Source organism: Galleria mellonella, unplaced genomic scaffold (genome assembly GCF_026898425.1).
Source record: "Galleria mellonella isolate WM207_F2 unplaced genomic scaffold, CSIRO_AGI_GalMel_v1 utg132, whole genome shotgun sequence".
NCBI lineage: Eukaryota > Metazoa > Arthropoda > Insecta > Lepidoptera > Pyralidae > Galleria > Galleria mellonella.
The window spans coordinates 1705755-1726923 of NW_026441989.1; the positions used below are offsets into that span (position 1 = coordinate 1705755).

Below are 21169 nucleotides of genomic sequence, written 5' to 3' on the forward strand. Positions count from 1 at the left end.
TTGATATTATATCTAGAATGTCAAAAATAATTTCTGTGCTATTTGAACGTAACTGACGAACTAGCACGTGTGTTTATTAGAGTGAAGTCTACCAACAGAGATCTAGTTAGGTACCATGTCTTTAAATTTGGTATACGTAAATATCATAACGTCTATAACAGTTTGTGAAGGAAGTATTATTATTATGAGTGATATGTACCACTAGGATGAACTAGTAGAAATGATAAAAGGCATAAATTGGGATTTATATTTTTATAAATCATACTAATTAATACCATCAATTATGTGAACACAACTAGATATACATATTTTAAGTCAAAATTGTATAATAAATTAATACAATCTCCAGGAACTTTGTCATGCCTCTTATCTTCTGTCTTAAAACTAATAATTTCAAATAAGTAAATTTTTACATATTATTTTGTTGCTAAATTTAATATAATACCTTTGTTAGTTTATAATAGGTTTGTAATTATTCTGATTTTTCAGACTTAAGATTCCCTTGAGGGAGTGGTGGTGGGGGTACATCGGGTATGCTCGGATCCTTTGATGAGTAGTTCAGAAGATTGAGATCAATGGGTTCCGGAGGTGGGCTATCAGCCGACTGTTCAATACGAGTCGGAGGGGCTGCTGTAGGGATTGTCTGTTTGTTCACTAGTATTGGCGCACTCTGTCTTATAATACTAGGTAAAGGACGGTACAGTGAAGGTAGTTGAGCAAAAGGGCTCAAACTGAAGGGATCAAATGGATCGTATAATCGGAAACTAGGGTAAGTATAAGTCAAAGGTCCCACTTGAGAGAAGCCCTCGTAAGCTGGGTCGATTCGTCCGAGAGGTATGACTTGGGGTGGAAGACCAAACTCGTTTAGAGGAATGGGAGATTCAGTACTGGGTGGTAGTGGTGGTGCTGAAGTTGTTGATGCGCTTTGTGGTTGCTCAGAAGGTTCAGAGGCAGCTGGTGGGAGTTCTGTTGGTTTCTCTGTTGGCTGTTGAGGTGCTGGTGCTGGCGTTGGTGATTCATTCGGTTGTTTCGGCGGCAGGCCAGGTACAGGCTGTATGCCCTGAAATAAGAAAATGTATTTAAATAATATTAATTATTTTTTAATATCTCAATCAATCTCAATTGCCAAGAGTTATATTTAGTTGAAGGATTTATTCAGGTATCATGGGCGAAACAGTATACTCTGTTATGTCCATGGTGGAGTTGATGTTTATAGGCGACAGTTACCATTTTCCATCAGGTGAACCGTCAGATTGTTTGCCATTCTAAGTAACATAAAAATAAATCTGGTCCTCGTTATTTGATTCTAGTGGTGGAGCGTCTGCTATATAGGACCATTGTATATTTGTGGGTAGAGTACAAGTTAAGGTACATAGAGCAAGTAAAACAGACGACTTAAGATTGCTACTGAAATAACTTGATTGAGCACCCTAATCATCTTGAACTATGATCGAGCACCCTAATCATCTTCTGGTCGTCAATTTGACGGTGGACCGGTCATTGGCCTTCACGTGTAGCACGGGCGACTATAATGGGTTAAAGTTGCGCAATATATAATGTGTTAAAGACGCTGAAAGAAATGATATGGGTATAGCGATTGCGGACTGCGATAAAGAAAGAGAATGTTCTACTACCAAGCACGTGGTGTCATCTAGGAGTCAACCCATTGTCAATCGCTGTATAGTGATGAATTTATATACAAGGATAAAATGATTGATGATGATAGATGAGAGCTATATTAATGCATACAAAACATATATTTTGGATACTATATATTTTTTTAAATTTATTCATTTAAATAACTTTATTAGTCAATCTTTGAGATGAACAGTGAATTACAATTGCGGTACTTCGTTATTGGGATAGGTAATGAAAATTATCATTTTTGTTATATTTATTTATCCATTTTCTTTTTTATTTACACACAAAGGCTTTTCACATGGCTTACATGCTAGTAAAATATTCTTTGGTCAGTACTTACATTGCTAAGAGGGAATTCTCCAAAATATACTGAAGGTTGAAAAGGAAATGCGTAGGTTTCGTGCAGTACTGGTTGGTAGACGGGGTATGCTTTGCTCGGCTCCAAGTTCTGATTGGATGTTATAAGCGCATTGTAGACTTTGGGCACGCGACCTGGCGCAGGGTTCGCTGCCACGGCTACAACCAGCCAGAGGAACTGGAAATTTTACAACATATTCTTTTAATATTATAAATGTAAAAGTTTACAAGGAAGCATTTTTGTTAGCATGTTTGTCATTTTTTCACTCAAAAATTACTAAACGGATTTGAATAAAATTCGGTTTACTAGTAATTTACATTCTAACTTAGTACACGACGTACTTTATGTATCGACTCACGCGGGCGAAGTCGCAGGATATTGCTTAGCTAGTTATTAATGTAGTTAATAGCTGTTTTTCTTAATGCAAAAAAATTTTCATTAGTTAAACTTTCAGTGCATTATAAATAAAAGAAAAAAAAGAAAACTGTGAAATAAAGAGAGAGAGAGGGAGAGAATATTTTTAAATGATACGAGTATGTGTTAAGTAATTTTAAAATCAAATTTGTGTTTCGTTCAGCCTAAAAATTTCGGAAAATATATTACGTATTTACAAAAAATAAATTGATTAATTGTACTCATACAACAATAATATATTTATGTATTGAAACTAGACGGCACCCGGACATATGAATGTTTTATTATGTTAAATTACTTATTATTATTTTATTTATTAGCTATCTTTTTATAACGTAGCTGTTAACTATGCCATTGAGGGAATTGCTGTGTAAACTACTATTTCCTCCCTCATCCCTATTCTCTGGGAATTGCCGTTTATAAATTATGATTTAGCCTCAGACGTTTGAATTAAAATTATAATTATCATCTGGATGCGGTTATTATTTCTCCTGGCTTCATGTTTAAACTTGTTTTATGAATTACATTACGTGTCGGCTGTAAAGAGAGCAATTAGGATTTACCTTGAATGCTCCATTAATGATTCATGACATACCTATACGAGTACTTGGAATAACTCTTGACCGATAGTTTTTGCAAGAAATCAGTTTATGTATCAAATTAAGTTATCTGAGAATTTGTTGCATTTAGTGAAATAAAATTTGTAGTTATCTATGGTGAATTTGTTGTATATGGGATAAATTCATGAATATCATTAGTAGATTTCGGCTTGGTATATCTCTTATGAGTAATTCTGTATAAAATTATTTTGGCTGAATACATTTTCGGCTCATATTTATTTTAATACATAAAATATATCTGTTTAAGGGTTTCAGGGCCATATGGTTCACTACTACGACCTGTCATAATAATGCTGAGGTCGTGAATTGTAAGAATATGAATGTATAAAAATTAATAATTCTTTTTAAGATATTTGATTATGGAATGAAGACAAAATTTAAAATAAAAAGAAATATAAAGGTCTACAATAAAAGCTGCCAGTATGTCTTTTCTATACTAGCATTATAAAGAGGAAGTATAATTATAATGAGTAATATGGCTATATATTATTTTCGAAAATTCTATTTATCCATGCAAAGCCGGGCTGGATCACTAGTTTTAAAATAAAGTGATTATGTATTTTAATATCTACTTTGATACTTGGAATCAATTTACATACTGAGAGTAATTGCCTGATGTTAAAGCAAATAAGTGTTATAGATTGTGTTGGTATTTACGATACGTTTAAAGTTGACGGTAATTGTGAGCTCAATTTACGTCGATCTAGTATGACTAGTTGGAACATATAACTGCGTAGCTAATAGGTATATTGGTTGTCACTTTACCAGTGCAAATACATACCTACATTGCTACATATAATATTATAAATTGTCATACTTTCAGTTCTTTAGGGTGAAGTAATTAAGCTGAAGTGGCACTAGGCTGGTCATATAGCTCGAAGAACCGATAAACGATGGGGAATAAAGGTTCTTGAATGGCGATCCTGTACGGGTAAATGCAGTGTAGGACGACCCTCCACTAGATGCAGTGACGACCTCAAATACATTGCAGGGAGTCAGTGGATGCAGGTGGCTTAAGACTTACTTATCTGTGAGGGAGGGATCTATGTAGCAATGGACAGATAAAGGTTGAAATGTTGATGATGATTATAAGATCCAGCTGTTTAAATTTATCACTTGTTCAATTATCTACGAATAAATAACAGTTACTAGATATGAGCAGTAATCAAAACATCATTTGGCCAACTCTATAAAATTTAATACAATAGAAAGTTAAGGCAATATTATGGCGCCATCTGTGTCAAGTTTACATAATGTCAATGTCAACAAAGTAAAACCACCTCATTTCCTCGAACTTCGCTGTTGACATTTCATCGTAATTTAGTCTTTTTTACATTTTTAAATGATAATTCACGTAAAGTACATATCTACTTAGGTATTTACGAATGAACTTATTAATTCGATATACAGGTATAAGAATAAATTCTTTTTCTTATGATTAAGGCAAAGGCAAATTACCTACGTATACATAATGTTACTTATAACATTAACTATTTTTTTAACTTATAACATTAGCTATTTGAACCCACTATAAGAAAGAAGCCTTCGTTCCCACGAGGTTTATTAGGCAAATCTAACTAATATCATATCGTTTTGATATATTTGTCTTTTAAGGTGGGGGGGGGGGGAGGGGGGATTATTACTAACAAAGATTAGTGGCTTCTATGTTAACAATAGTCCCCATCAGGTTGGTCTATACGCGACCTTCCGTGAAGACTGTTATGGTTATTTCCTAGTTAATTCGTTGCGATGGGTCAACTGATCTGACTTTATTTTCACTTGCCCTCTATTACTGTATTTCGCAAACGTAAAATAATAGCCGTGCGACTCCGGCATAGAGTAGGCCACCCATTCTTTTTCAGAGAGTGACGTAAGAGGAGACTAAGGGAGGGCGAGGGATGGGCAGTAGCGTCCCTTTTAAAAGCTTACCAAAGCCTAAAGGCGGTTGCCAATCTGCCGGCCAAGCGTGGTAACAACTGGTAAAATCCACGAAGAGGGAGGTCTATATTCAATAGTGGACACTTAACGGCTAATATGGGTTAAGGGAAACTAATATTATGATTCTATTTCTATTTATAAAAACATGTTGACTTTTGATGTTTTGTGGAGGCCATTCATTGGCAGTTTTTGTCCACAGCTCGTCCGGTATTCGCCTAACACAATCAACCTAGTCCCAATTTATTTTTGCGGTTTTTGTACCAGTGTCGGTTATTGAACTTGAAAATTTAATTTAAGAATTTTTTATACAACTTGAAATTGCAAACAAACTGACGGCCTATCTGGTGAAAAATAGTAACCGTCGTTTATAAATATGAAAAGAACCATGGATATCACAATATTAATACTACAATCTGATGCCATTAAGAGACTACCGACTAAACCGTTTTTCAAAAAAACGTTCACGATTACTTTTTATCTTTATCCGAGCAGTAAGTGCTTTATATTATTCTTAATTTCATGTATAATATATGTGTAAGTATATTTGTTATTCATACATATTTATTCGTTTATATATGTAATTTTAGCATGTGTGTATATCAATAATTAGTAGTACCGCATTCGAGTATTCTGACACTTCCCTATGGTTGACTGGGAGAGAATGCTTTTAGCATAAGACCGCCATGTACACATATTTGTTCTAATGAATAAATAAATAAATAAATAAAAGAGAATCTTCCAAATCAGTTTATAAATGACGGGATTATTACGTAACAAATTAAAAAAAAAAAAACGCCAAATTGAGAATTTCTTTTTTTGAAGATTGTTGAAAATAAGCTTAAGATTTTATTTTAGAATTAGCTTTTCTATTTCATACACGTGAATATCAGAAGTTGGACAACTAATGAAATAGACTATTTTTAATCAACGTATCAAAATGAAGAATACACCGGGTTTGAACTTAGACCTTTAGGAATGCAACTGTGAAAACCGCTATTAATTTAATGCAGTAGTTTCTGTGTGATACCGGAACAATTATACAGACAGGCGGAAGGATAAAATTTCTAAAAATTATTGTGGTCTTATTAAGACCCCTCATATAATGTTTTCTTAAATATTACCCATGTAGGTACAGACATCGTATAGTTACAATTTTATTATATTAGTAAGATCACTCACTCACTCATTCATGAATCTTAGCTAGTATTACGTTATACGAGGACAGATTTGATTTTTTGCTTATAAAGGATAAATGCAAAAAATACTCAACAAATTTTTTAAATTCTTTCACCTATATTATCAGCGAGTATAGGCCCTTATTATATTTTTAGAAAAGCCATACGAAGCCGGGGCGGTTTACTATTTGTGAATAAAATTTATGAAGCTAATCTACTTAATATCTGCCCACATATGTCAACAAATTAATTGGTTGTGCGCTAGTTTTATTTCACACGTCTCAATGCACCCACATCACCTCCAATGCTATAAGTAACACATAATGGCTCATGCTTAGGTACCTACTACATTTATATAGGCCACATGAGACAGTGCACGTGTTGCTTGCGAAACTTGAACAAAGCATTAGGACACTTAGACAGGGCGTGGCGAACCGAGAGACCAATCATAAACTATACTTTATTGGGTACTTTATGTCAAGTGTTGAATTTAACATGGTTAAGTTCATAATGGTGGGAATTTTCATTTATTTACTATAATATTAGAATTAAACTCACTGAAATTTTAAAAAATATCGTTAGTAAAGTCTTTATCGCTCTTTTCAAAGTAATTACAGAAAGATTCACACAAAGAAAACAATGGACGTTATACTGCTCAAAATGGCTCAAAATGGCTCTCTTTCCGGTAGCTTTTAGATGGAGAGAGAGAAGTAATTAGGTATTGAAGATATAGTGATAAGTAGATTATATTATAAATAAAGAATATATAAAAATCCCAGTGAAATCAATTCCTATGAAACCCACAAAAATATATTTTGCACATAAAGGTCAGTTTCAGAGAAACTTAAATTCTTAGAATAGGATAGCGTAAGACCTAACAAATATGTGTACTAAACGTTTAGGTATATACGAAGAGAATGTTCGTGTTGAAATACTAAGCAGACAGGACATTACAAAGAATTCGCGGATTCGTTCGGATTCAACAAAGGTAAAGATAATGAGTCCGTTAGTTATGAGTGTTTACCAGCAAACGTCCTCCTTGCCTACATATTCAGAAACAATGGTAGGGTCATGGAGACTGTGAATTACTTTGTCTTTTGTCGAATAATGAGCTCTACGGTTTATGTCCGGTTGTGATCCGGAAAACGCGCGCAATGCCAGCGCGGTCGTCGGCGCGCCGTGCCGTGCTGTGCGCCGCCGCCGCGCCCACACCAAGGTCTAAGAAATGGAACGTGGAGAAAAAACTGGCACCCGCTAAGGTCACAATTGGCCAATTGTATAACACATTGTATAATTAATAATACGTTTAGAATAAATAACAATAGCGCACTTTGCAGCTCATTTATACATCACGGTTGTATTTGTATATTCGATTGAATTCAATGTTACCAACACTGAATTCAATTGTATAAAAAAAATATATTAGTTTTTAGGTTACCTATGGGTCGGTATATCTTTATTGATTTTTGTCATTAATATAAATTCAGATTTATTTTTATTCTATATTAGGTGTTCGGTATATTATTAAAATTGTTCACATATGTTCAATAAAATTTTTATTTATTTATGTTAAAAATATATTGAATTTAAAATAAGTTTGTGAACATTTTCGTCATGATTTATAGTGATAGCTATATTACTTGTATATGTTACTGGTAATTGGTTATTATTTATCACCTCCTATTATTATTAAATACGAAATCGAGAAGGAATAAAATCAATTGTAAATTAGTAACCACGCCAACCATGGGAAACGGCGGTAGAACGTGAAGTGAAAGACAGATAACTGGTGCAATATACAATGAGGTTCGTGCATCATTGTGCATTCTCAGGCTGGCGAGGGTCACCGACCTGCCTACAGCGTTGCGCACTATCCAGGGCCCTTTAGTTTCTCTATATAACCTTTAGGTAAAATTGTTGATATACCTACGGAATTATCTCAAAGTCTTTACAAAGAGATACCGACATCATTAATATGTATCTTCTGTTAATATATAAATAAATAGATTTTATGCGGGCTCCTCTCAGCAGATAACAACTTTTCGAAGCCTGCAGTAAATAAAAAAAAATACGATTTAAATGTAAACAAGTGTATTTGAATAAAGATTATTTGAATTTGATTTAGTAGCGATATCATCCGCATAACTGGGATAAAATATGTTGGTTGAATGGATAAAAGAAGCCTAGAATGAAATTTAAACGTGTAGGAGTTATTCAGTAAAATATATTAGATTCTAATCTAAAATTACTTATATCGGCTAATAATAATCTAATATTTATTTTAGTACTTCAAGTACAGTAAGTTTATCGACGATTTCATAGGCCATAGATAATCCAAACAAATCAATAAACATTGAAAGCTATTAAAAAGGAAAAAAAAGATTAATATTGGATTATTGAATACACAAACCGATATTAAGTAAATACTCACAACAATAGCATTATTTTTACAGCATTATATACACAGCTGATAGCTGAGTATATCCATGCGCCTGTGATATGGCATTTCGTCAGGACGATGATTAAAACTCAAAATAACCGTGCCCGCTGTCTCATGTTGCTGTCCTTACCGAATGCCACTTAGGTATATGATTTATTAAATTAAAACATTTTTTACTAACGTAATTTTGAATCTGCTACTAATAAAATAGATCTTGTTATTATTTTTATTGTTATTAAATGGGATGGGGGGGGGGGGAAGAGATTGTTACCATTCCATTTTCACCCATCAAAAAAAAAACAGAATGGGATAGGTATTTATTAGGTTAAAAACTACTCACACAGTATATTACTCGTACAGATTGTACGAGTAGCTGTCCACTACTGTTTACTAATTAATACGACAGTTAACATACATATCGATGTTATTTTTTTATAATTCGTAATACATATGAGTATAGTCCTTACTAATATTATAAATGTGAAAGTGAGTTTGTTTATTTATTACCTCTTGATGCTTTAAAACTCGAGTACATAATCGTCACGAAATTAAATAAACATGTAGTATTCCCTTATTCATAAACATTAAAACAGCTTACAAACCTAATTTAACTATTACACTATTTTGCCACTTTCTTTCATTTGAGAATTTAGCGTAAAAGAAAGAGACAAAACAGTTCAATAACTAAAATAGGTTTTTTTTTAATGGATGATAATGGAATAGTAACTCCGCCTGCGCTAACGGTATACACGGGTGGGGCATCAGTGAGGGATGATAGGTGAGAATGGAAGCAGGTCAGTTGGCCCATAGTGATGAATTCATAAAAAACAATCAAGATGGTTTCCATGGGGAACCGCGTGTAGGTCGACTTGATAAGGTATATTGTTAGTTAATGGGGCCTCTAGTCCCATTACTAATAATTCCTTTCCCCCCATTAAAATAGGTTTATCTCTATTAATGTTTGAAGTTTTTATGAATAAGGGGGTGTATATTTAAGATGGAGAAAGACAAACGCCCTTTATCCCGGTCACGCGGACGAAACCGCGGGTTAAAACTTACTAGTTGTATTACTATACATAATGAATATTTTATGGTATGATATGACATAAGTCACACTGTTTGGACATTTTCACATGATTTGTAATTGGGTGAAATAACAAATTTGTATAGTGAAAGCGAAAGTGGCATAAAATTATGTTAAATTAATATACGTATTTAATTAGTAGACAATATTTTTAGGATTCTCTAAGCAAACGGCTAAAACGGAAATTTTATAATTAGGTTACGTTTCTTCTTATTATAACATTTTAACCGAGTACGTTAAAGATAAATTCTTCAATTTATTTGATTGTATGTTACACGATAAAAAAACATTCTAATTAAATTATTGTTAAAGTTTAAGTTTATTATTATAAATAAATTATTTACATCATTTGTCACAGAAAAATGTAAACATTATTATAAATTTATAATAAATGGGACTTCCAAACAACAAACTTTTATCAATCATGAGATATTTTTAGTAAAGGAGGATAAAAACATTTTTGGAGAATTTTGGTTGGAGAATGTAATGTTTTAATGTGGTAGTTATTTCAATCAATAAGTCCTAATATGCAGACTAAACGTATCATTCAAATGCTAAATAATATTTTGCATTAATAATTAACATTTTGTTATTAAATATGACTAGATTCTGTTATTTTTTTTAAATAAGTAGATGAAATGAAAATGGTAATGCCCTTGCTCATTGGTTTACGCATCAATGGTGACATCAAATGACGAGAAAATTATAAAAGTTTTTTTTTTATACAACTTAGAATGGCAAACAAGCTTATGGCCCACCTGATGGAAAGTGGTAACCGTCGCCTATAGACATGAACAGTACCATGGATATAACAGAGTATACTGTTTCGCCCATGATACTCTCCATGCGTTGCTATTCCTGAGGACTCAGGGTCCTCTGTACCCTGTAAATTCACGCCATATACCACCCTTCAAACCGAAACACAGCCATGCAAACACAACTGCTGCTACGGTTGAAACACGAATGGGACAGAGGTACCTAAGCAATCGACTTTTGTAGTATAAATATAATATATAAATATGTATATGTATATATGTAATGAAAAGTATATGTCATTTGGTGTATTATGAAGTTATTCATCTGGAATTAATAATGCTGATTTTCAAGAGGACCGCATAAAGGTCGATTCGTTAGGGTATATTGCTAACAATGAAGCCTATACTCCAACCCTTCTAGTTTCTAGGCATTAGGCAGATTTACTTGTTAGTCTCTTGTTTTATCTATAGTTAGTTACATACAGTAACTGTAAATAATCTATTCTATTATAGGTATATAGATTATTGTCAAAATGTGATTCTTCAAACACAATACATTTACAACATGTTCTATTGTATATACTAGATTCAATGAGTGTCATACATATTGCATTTGTTCGCCTAATTAGACATGCATAGAAAGTAGCAGTCGGAAATTATATTAAATTAATGCAATATTTAACATAAATTCCCATTCGTGTTTCTACTGTGAAGCAGTTGTGTTAGCATGGCTGTGTTTTGGTTTGAAGGGTGTGATATGGCAGTGAATTTACAGGGCACATAGGACCTGAGTCCTCAGAAATGGTAACGCATGGGGGAGGGGTATTATGGGCGAAACAATATACTCTATTATATCCATGGTACTGCTCATGTCTATAGGCGACGGTTACCACTTTCCATCAGGTGAGCCGTCAGCTTGTTTGCTATTCTAAGTTGCATAATAAAAAAGGTAAAAATTGATAAAAGCAAGTTATTTTCTTACTATTACACGAAAACTAGGACGATGTTACTGAGTAGCTAAATTTCGGAGCATTTTTCAATTTTCAAGAACAAACTTAATTATACAGTTCAGTTTTTAACAACAATTATGGAATACAGTAACGAAATTCTATTCGTAATCACTCTAAAATAATTCATAGGTCTCTATTTCATATAATTACAAATATAATACTAATTTATGGTATATTTAAAAACAATATAAATATATTTTAATTAATGTTTTTTTATTATTTTATGTATGGAATTCTCGGTTTCTGAAATCAATTCGTACTTGACTATTAATTTTAATCAATAGAATTTAGTCCCGTATAGTACTGATATAGCTGTTTTTTTTTATGAAATAAAATTAAAATATACATTATATTAAATATGAAAATTTTAATAAGTCTGTTTATTACCTCTTGATGCCTTAACGGCTTGACCATTTATTGTGAAATCAGCGGGTCTACCATGAAATGAAATTCCGAAATTTCGGACTCAATTTCGTGTTTTTGTCTATACCAAAATCGGACCAATAAATGGAGTTTAAACATTTCGTTCGTCATACATCCTATCATAAAAGTCCAAAGGAATAATATTTTAACATTTTAAATATTTAATATTCCAAACATGCCGTATTATATAATTTTAACATCAAATTTATGTTTCGTTTGGCTCCGAAATTTCAGAAAACATTTCATGGTATACACACGGTATTTGGAATAAAATATTAGTTTTTACCCGCGACTTCGTCGGCATGACTGGAATATATTGATTGACGGGGATAAAAAATAGTTTGTCATTTTATTTAAATCCCAAATAATATATGTATATTTTCGTGTATAAATACTATATTAAATGTTGGCGTAAATGTAACCTAGTTGTTAAGTTTTATGGTTTAAACCTTACCGTTCCACATAGAACAAGGTTAGACTAAATACTTCAAGAACTATGTCATAAAGATTTAAATTTTCGAATAATATTATTGGAATGGTACAATTAAAAATGCCATGTATAAAAAATAGATTAAAAATATATAATCTAAACAAGTGGGTACTTTATCTAAATTTCCTACATTGGATTTCTTTTCTGAAGATAGAATCCATAAGCGTTTATTTTTTTATTTATGTGGGTAGATCTACGTAATGAAGTCGTTATTAAATATACTGTATTAATATGGGTTGTTTAATTGAAGCTATTTACTTAATGTATATATACATATATAAACAAACCTATACAAATTCACATTGATAAATCTATATAGGTTTTTAGGCACGATGTAAATTATTTATATAAATAATTGAGATTTCTTAAGAAATATATATAAATAATAAATATATCAATCTTACTTTATACATTATGAAAGAGATAATCTATGAGACATGTTATGCAACAAATATATAATCTGTTTTATAATACTTGGCGTATTTCGTAAACAGTCTTGGTATATCTTTTATCAAAATATCAGTGCATAGAATAAATAAATACAATATATACGTTTTTCTATCATTTAACTACCGCCAGTCTTATATTTTCAAATACCCAAATGTATAAAAGACATACCAAGAGTAGGTATTTAGTAAAGGAGTAAGTATAATATTAACAGATTATATAGATAATAGTGAATAAGGCAGTAGACTCACGCGCAGAGAGAGAAGCTGAGTCACCGTGGGCATGTTGCGCGCACTCCGACGAGTGGTGGTAGAGTGGCGGCGTGGTGGTTGCGCGCACCTTGCCTGCCCTCGACTCACATTACCTAGAAGCGACGGAGTATTTAATTGTCTATTTTTAATTCAGTATTAAACAGAGTGGGCATTTCTTTTATTACTATCGTCTATACAGTCCTTTTAGATCTTCACTACTTGAATATCCCAGTAAAGTTTATTCTGTTTAATCCTTTTTTTCTAGTTATGAAACTTTTTTATAGAATTTGGACTGGCCAACAATATCGCAAACTCTCGGCATTCTGTAAATTTATTGTCATATATTCTTGCCTTAAAACTGACACACATGCACACAGTAGGATGCTTGGCAACAGAAACATGACTGGGACAGGAGTATCCAAGCAGACAAATCAAAGTGTGCCTCTGGTAAAATTAATAATATTAAATAGTTAATTATTTGATGATCAAGTAATTGACTGTTAGGTAATAATTTATGGGATAATTTTTCTGTTGTTAGTTAATAATGGTGCTGGAGAATTGAAAATGTTTACTTATTTAAAAAGAATGTTCTTTTTTGTTTTCAAAATTTTAGTCTTTAGCGCGATAATCGTAGATAAGCTTTTTAACAGTAGGTGTTTAGATTTTTGGTGGATTTTTATTTTGTATCCAATAAAGTGTTATTTGAATCTACTCATCAAAACTCAATAAATAGTTATTAGAAACAAAAAAAAATTTGCAGTGCTTCTTTCATTTGGTTAGACCAAATTTTGCAAAAATCAGGAATTTCAAGCGTGTTTAAATTTTATCGTTTTTAAAGAAAATTATAATTTCTTTTTTTATATTGTTGCGTAACGTACACATAAAAATACATCTGAATTGAGAATAACCTGTGTTTTTTTAAGATAAAAAAATACAATTTCTAAAATAAGGGCAAAATGAAAAATATAATAATTTTGAGAGAACAGAAGTGCATTATTTGGTATCACATCCAGTACTTAGCTATATTTACATCAATGAGCATGTCCTTGCTAGCGAATGCAACGACACCGTGCTTTGTCCCACTAAACTGATAAGCTTCTCGGTTATGGACTTAATTAGTCATATTTGGATAAAAGAACTTTTATGTGAGAATTTTATGTGCTTTATATTATTCAATTAACTCATATTTGGGGTTGTTGATAGTTTTGCTGTAATTACTCATAATTAGAAAATATGATCCTGGGATCTCTATATTTATATAATTATTGTATATAAATTTATTGTATAAATTAAAAGAAATAATTAAAAATAATTTTTGGATGACCACAGACGCAAAAAATAAAATTATGTCATCAACCTTCTACCAAAAACTTTTATATTACGAGTAACATAGAAGTTTTATATTTATAGAAGAAGAATACAAAAGACATAGTTTTATTATACGATCTTAATATGAGAATATTTAATATTATATCAAATGTGGATAATAGGTTATTGAACAAACAGTTTTTCATATATTAATAATTGATTTATTTCAGAATTTCTTAATTGATTTGGTGTAATTTTCCAAAAAAGCAATGTAAGAATTTTTTTTTAATCTATTAGAAGAAGAAAAAAATATTTTCACTTACACATAAAATAAGTATCTATTATGCAAATAATATTTAGTGCAGATACCTTTTTGTGAAGATTATCTCCAATATCTTCTATGGTTTTGTGAAGATCGAAATTAAGCTACACAAACTATGATGTTTTTTTTTTATTGGTAGAAAATAGAATGGTAACTCTGCCTTCGCTAACGGGATACGCTGGTGGAGCACCAGTGAAGAGTGATCGATGAGGATGAAAACAGGCCAGTTAGCCCATCATGATGAATTCATCTGGAATTAATCATGATAGTTTCCAGGGGGAACCGCGAGGAGGAGAGATCGATCTGGTTGGGTATATTGCTAGCAATTGGGTATAAGCTATGATAGATTACTCATAGAATCTTCTATAAACTAATATACCTTTTAGAATTCCCTTGTTTCTAAAAGTTTCTATATACCTGGTATATGAAATTCTAGAAGCCTCTAAGAGCTTAGTAGTCGATCATTATCCTCGTTGTTTTCCCATGTTTGAGGTTGGAACTATCTGTCTGTTAAATAGTAGTCATATTAAAATATTTATAAAATAATTTGAGTACAATACTACTCATAACGGGGGGAAAGGAATTGTTAGTAATGGGGTCTAACTGACCCATTGTCAGCAATACACCCTATCAGGCCGATCTCCCCTGGAAATAATTGTGGTAGTTCTAGTGGAATTCGTCACGGTGGGCTAACTGACCAGCTTTCATCGTCACTCATCATCGCTCACTGGTGTCCTGCCAGCGTATACCAATAGCGCAGGCGGGGTTGACATTCCGTTTTCACCCATTAAAAAAAATACTACTCATATCTGTATTAGCTTCAAATCTTTATTATTTCCTTATAAATATTTTGAATGTGAAAGTGAGTATTTTTATTATTTCTTAACTGCGCTGTAACGGCTTAACTTATTGCTATGAGATATTTTTTTTTATTGTATGAAAATGGAATGTTAACCCCGCCTGTGCTAACGGGATACGCTAGCGGGGCACCAGTGAAGGGTGATCGATGAGGATGAAAACAGGCCAGTTAGCCCATCATGATGAATTCATCTGGAATTAATCATGACAGTTTCCAGGGGGAACCGCGAGGAGGTCGACCTGGTTGGGTATATTGCTAGCAATGGGATTCTCAGTCTCCATTACTAACAATCCCTTTCCCTCCTTGCTATGAGATTTGGTACAGCTATACAAATTACATGGGATAGAAAAGGGCATAGGCTACTTTTACCCGGATCAATAAACATATCCCGTTTATGCGGACGAAGTCTCGTGTAAAGGCTAGTTGTTATTATAGTAATTTATAGCATTTTTATAATGTAGGCCCAGGAGTTTTTGATTGGAATCCTTACCTGCACTATCGGTATAGGTACATTGGTGGGACGGCAATGAGAGATGGTAAGTGAGGATGAAAGCAGGTTAGTTGTCTCATCGTGATGATTCTAATAAGAATTGACTATGATGGTTTCCAGGAGAACCGTGTCCACCTGACCATAACCAATATTACTTATAATGAGGCTTTTCGATCTTATTACTAATAATCTCTTTCCCCCTGTAGACTTAGGACTTTTATAGTATGAAAATAAAATGGTGTTCTCGCTTGCGTTATCGATATACGCTGACGGGGCACCACTGAAAGATGATAGGTGAGGGTGTAAGCAGGTAGTTGGCCCGTCATGACGAATTTGACCAGAATTAATCACGATTGTTTCCAGGTGGAACGACGTGGAGGTGACCTGATAACATACCCTATATTGTCGGCAATGGGGCTGTTAAACTCCATACCTAACAGTTACTTAGGTTTACGTACTCGACTGGAGTCGAAGTTACTTCAATATAAAAAAAAAATCACGCCATAATTCAAATTTTATTAAAATACGTTTAAAAATGAGTTTATAATTCAGTGAAAGAACTATCTATTATAACATATGTTAAATTCTTTGAAATACTAACTATAACAATTTCATCAGTTTAGATTCCTGCCATCTAGTGGAAAGTGATAGAATCTGCCGAAACAACATGCGCAGTAAGCAAGTAAGAAAGTAGGTCGAAATAGATGTTATGCTACGAGTATTGTCTTGAACATACTAGGCTTTATAATCTGTGTCTGCTGAGTGAATTGCTTCCATTAGATAATTATTTAAAATGTTGTATTATAGATGGCGCTGTTTGATTTATAGATTTAAAAAGAGCAGAAATAGGTACATTTTGAAATAGCATGTGTAATAATAATTTATTATCTATTACAAAAGGCAAGAACAATGGTATGGTGTAATTTTGTGCAATGGTAAGTAATAATTTTTGTTTGTGTAAATCTGGTGTCTATTACGGTCATCGGTTTCGTACTCGTAAATAATTAAAAATTAATGTTTTTTTTCACTAAAATGAACACTTAAAAATATAATTTTTGATAGAAATAGATTTGTTATTACAACCTGTTTCATTTATTGACTTCACAAATGCTTTGCAGAGCTCTTTCTGCAAAGGTGTTAAGTCAGATTAATTAAGGGTTAGGTAAATTAAGTATTTAAAAGTATCTAAAAGTTAAAGCAAAATCAAAAAATACTAAAAGACTTTTCAACAATTATAATTTTTTTATTCCTTTATTTCCTAATTGGAAGTAAAATGGATAGATAATGGGTTAAAAGCGACATTTAAATAGACCTTTGTCAGTAGTTACTACAGGGCAAAGTCTCTTTTGATCAACTAACAAGTTGTATTAAATTTCTTAGTCATGGCCGGTCATTTTAATGAAGTCAATATACTTAATAAGAGTTATAAATAGACGTTACATTTCGCTTGTATTTGACTTTAAATAAGACATTTACTTTGCATTGTATTATTGCAACAGATGGCCCTGTCGTAAAACAAACTAGCGGTAGCGCTATAAATTAATATGCGTGAATCAGATAGGTGTAATCGTTTGTACTTCAAGAAGGTAGATGTCATAAGTACTAGAGAATCAACGACGCAGTAAGTAGTAAAGTAGTCCTAGCAGGTTTTATTAAGTAAATGCTTATATACAATTATGAATAACCTATTTAATCGATATAGTTCTACCTCCATCGATAGTGCTGGCGGGGTTCCATATGGTAACTCCACCTGCGCTAACGGTATGCGATGGTGAGGCACCGAGCAGTAAGGAATGATAGGTGACAATGAAAAAGTACCTGCCTTTCCATTTTCGCCTATCATCCCTCAAGGTGTTCATCACGATGGGCTAGCTGACCTCAATTAGCTCTTCGTGATGAATACATTTGGATTGTAGCACTGTTCTTCCCAGGAGGGGCCACGTGGAGTTCGATCTGATAGGGTATATTGCTACCAATGCAACTGGAAATCTGTTACTAACAACAATAATAATAATAATAAACTCTTTATTGCGCACAATAGAGGTGAATACAAGGAGTATTTATACAGAATGTGCATATACAAAAGGCGGCCTTATCGCTAAAAGCAATCTCTTACAGACAACCTGGCATAAAGAATGGATAAGTACAGAGAGAAAGGTAGATGGCGCAAATCAGACACAGTAAATGCATAAAAGGAATCAGACAAAATGCAAAAAATTCAATCCCTACCTCTCTAACATTTTATTGTCATCTATTAAAAAAACCGACTGAAATCGAAAATTTACCTGCCTACTATAAGCAGGCAAATTTTTTTCTTAATACATGTTAATGGAAAAGTAACCCTGCCAGCTCTATCGGCATACATTAGTAAAGTAACACTGCGGGATGATAGGTAAACAGTAATCGAAACTCAAGCAGTGCAGGAGACTGTAATAAAATCGGTCATTTCGCCGGTTAGCACGTAGTCACAGTATTGTTCCAAAGGCACATACGTGTGAATTGTTACTATTACATTTTATTTTACGTATATGTACAAGCGTTGAGTGCTTAACACAGGCTTAGTAATGGGTCAGTAATAGTATTCATAAAATATAAAACAAATTGCCCTGAAAGGCTTATAACCGACATATTTTTTTATGTAAATTAAAATAGCAAACAATCTGATGCACGGCTCATATCATAGAAAATAGAATCCCATATGACAGAGAATTGTAATCTATGCCTAAATATATGAACAGTACTGTGTACTTGGATGTCACATGCGATGTATAAAATCTTGCAATTTCCCTTGGAAATTATCATAGTTAATTCTTGTTGAATGCATCAGAATAAATCAACTTTCATTCTTACCTATATAAAAAAAAGGGACATAGCAGGTAGATTTTTTTTTAAAAGAGGATAATAGAATGGTAACCTTGGCGACGCTATGGGTACACTTCGGGAATGAGAGATGAGAGGTAAGAATGAAAGAAGGTAGGTAGATGCTCAATACAGGTAATCTACTAAAATTTTTTTATGCAACTTAGAATGGCAAAAGGACTGACGGTTTATCTGATTGAAACTGGTTAAGTTTTTTTTAACGCTTACCCATGCATTTATTATTTATGTGTTTTTTAAGGAACGAGTATACGTGTAAAATAAACGTGTAAAATATTGTAAGTATGGTTTTTAAACATATAAAGCACCATGGATCTCAAAATATAGTCTATGATACCTCTCATCAATGTAACCATTACTCAAGACTTATTATGTCTCTGTGCTTTGTAATTTTTGTAATTACTTTGTAAATTAGAGAAATAGTTTCGCAAATGTTGATTTGTGTCTCATTTTTGTTCTATTCTTTTGAGAACAAGTTTTTAAAAGAAGACAAATTATTCACCTCGTCTTATTTAATCTATTAATAATTTAGGATTCCTAAATAGCTTGATTTCTATTTAAAGAACCTATATACATGATAATATAACTATTATTCCATCTGTTTTTACTGTGTCATTTTATAAACATGTTTTGTTATGTAAACAATTTTCGTCACGGTCGCAGCGCTGGTGATCATCTTGCTTACTTCATACATTATGGGGAAACTACCGTTGAGAGTAATGGTGAAGCAATGGTGGTTATCTTAGATATTGCAAATGGTATTTTACTCCTCAGCATAGACTCCTGTTCTGCAAAGCTTAAATTCGCCCACATATGGAGTACTGCTCATATCTTTGAGCAGGAGCACCTCAATGTCAACTCAAGCGGTTCGTGTAGTTGACTACCCCACGCTAACGGACGGTTCGGATTTCCTGAGTTTGAGGCGGGATGTTGCTTCTTTATTAATTTTATATCGTCTGTAAAATAGGTAGTGTTCCAGGAAATTGTATGACCTAATGCCATCGTCATCCTTTTACTATCGTATCTCTCACCATAGTCAACTCTATGGCTTCAGAGTTCACTCTCATTTCTTGAGTGCGCAGCACGCTACCACAGCCTATGCATCCCGTTTCTTCTATCTCGTACATCTAGGTTGTGGAATGAGCTCCCGTGTTCAGTTGTCCCTTTACAATATAATATGGGGCATTTTAAAAAACGTACCTACAAATATTTAAAAGACCGGCAACGCACAAGGAACTCTTCTCATGTTGCAGGTGTTCATGAGCAGTATGGCATGGCATGGGCAGCATGGACAGTAGTCGCTTTCCATCAGGTGTATTGTCTGATTGTTTGGTTCCTAACAATAAAAAAAAAAAAGCTAGCGATCTGCCTGATGGAAAGTGATAATCATCGCCCGGAGACATAAATAAGACCATGGACATCTCAGAATACACGGTGACGTCCTTTGGTATGATGATGCGTTAGTTAAAATATTTAATGGGTACATGTGCAAATAGGATTTTAAAGAATAGGTAACTACTTAATTTTAATATCGTATCTTAAAGATTGCAAAATAATTTTAGTCTAGACTACCTGATAATGATTTATAAACGATAACATTGTGACATTATATATATATATATATATATATATATATATATATATATATATATATATATATATATATATATATATATATATATATATATATATATATATATATGTTGCAGTTAAAACTCTTAACCAGTCAAAAGTACTTTTTACTGATTTTGCTAGTCAATAGTACTTTTGACTGGTTAACAGTCTATCTTTAGTAATATTGTTTCTAAATGAAGCTCTTTTTTTTCTAAATATGCTAACTGACCGCCTGATGGAGAGTACTGACTGTTTCATATAAATATGGACATAACGCCTAACGCCCATGAGAGGTACCATTAAGTGTTGCTATTTCTGAAGGTTGAGATCAAAAATTTAAATGCCATACCGAATTATTTACATTTATCATTAATAATATTAAAATTTCTAGAAAATAATATTTCTGATCAAGAATAACTTATTGAGTTGCGTCAAATGTAGGTGTAATGTTTTGTACGTTGTTTGTCGTTGCTGCCACGAGAACGAAATGCGTAGTAGGTATTCGAAAATAGCACAAAATTGTATTATTTTTATCTTATTTTTAAACCATTGTTGAGAAAAAATATGTTCATGACTATTTTTGAAATATTTGTTGTTACGGTAAATATTTATAAGGACTGACATGCCCACATTTCGCCGGGCATATTAGAATC

At 32.8% G+C, this 21169-nt stretch overlaps 1 protein-coding gene across 1 annotated transcript; it reads right to left on the minus strand.

The window, feature by feature from the left end:
- Positions 1-237: 237 nt before the first annotated feature.
- LOC113518383 (uncharacterized) lies at positions 238-20197 on the minus strand. The gene is made up of 4 exons (XM_026903282.3): positions 20107-20197; positions 13047-13159; positions 1982-2176; positions 238-1060 (listed from the first exon to the last, which is right to left on the minus strand). The coding sequence occupies exons 1-4, from the start codon at positions 20189-20191 to the stop codon at positions 473-475; spliced, it is 981 nt and encodes a 326-aa protein (XP_026759083.2). The 5' UTR covers positions 20192-20197; the 3' UTR covers positions 238-472.
- Positions 20198-21169: the final 972 nt, after the last annotated feature.

Coding starts and splice junctions, on each gene's coding strand:
- LOC113518383 (XM_026903282.3), bottom strand. CDS start 20,191: ATGCTGCCCATGCCATGCCATACTGCTCATGAACACCTGCAACATGAG. Junction 13,160..20,106: donor TGCCGGTCTTTTAAATATTT/GTAGGTACGTTT, acceptor CGTCGCTTCTAG/GTAATGTGAGTCGAGGGCAG. Junction 2,177..13,046: donor CTCAGCTTCTCTCTCTGCGC/GTGAGTCTACTG, acceptor TAAAATTTCCAG/TTCCTCTGGCTGGTTGTAGC.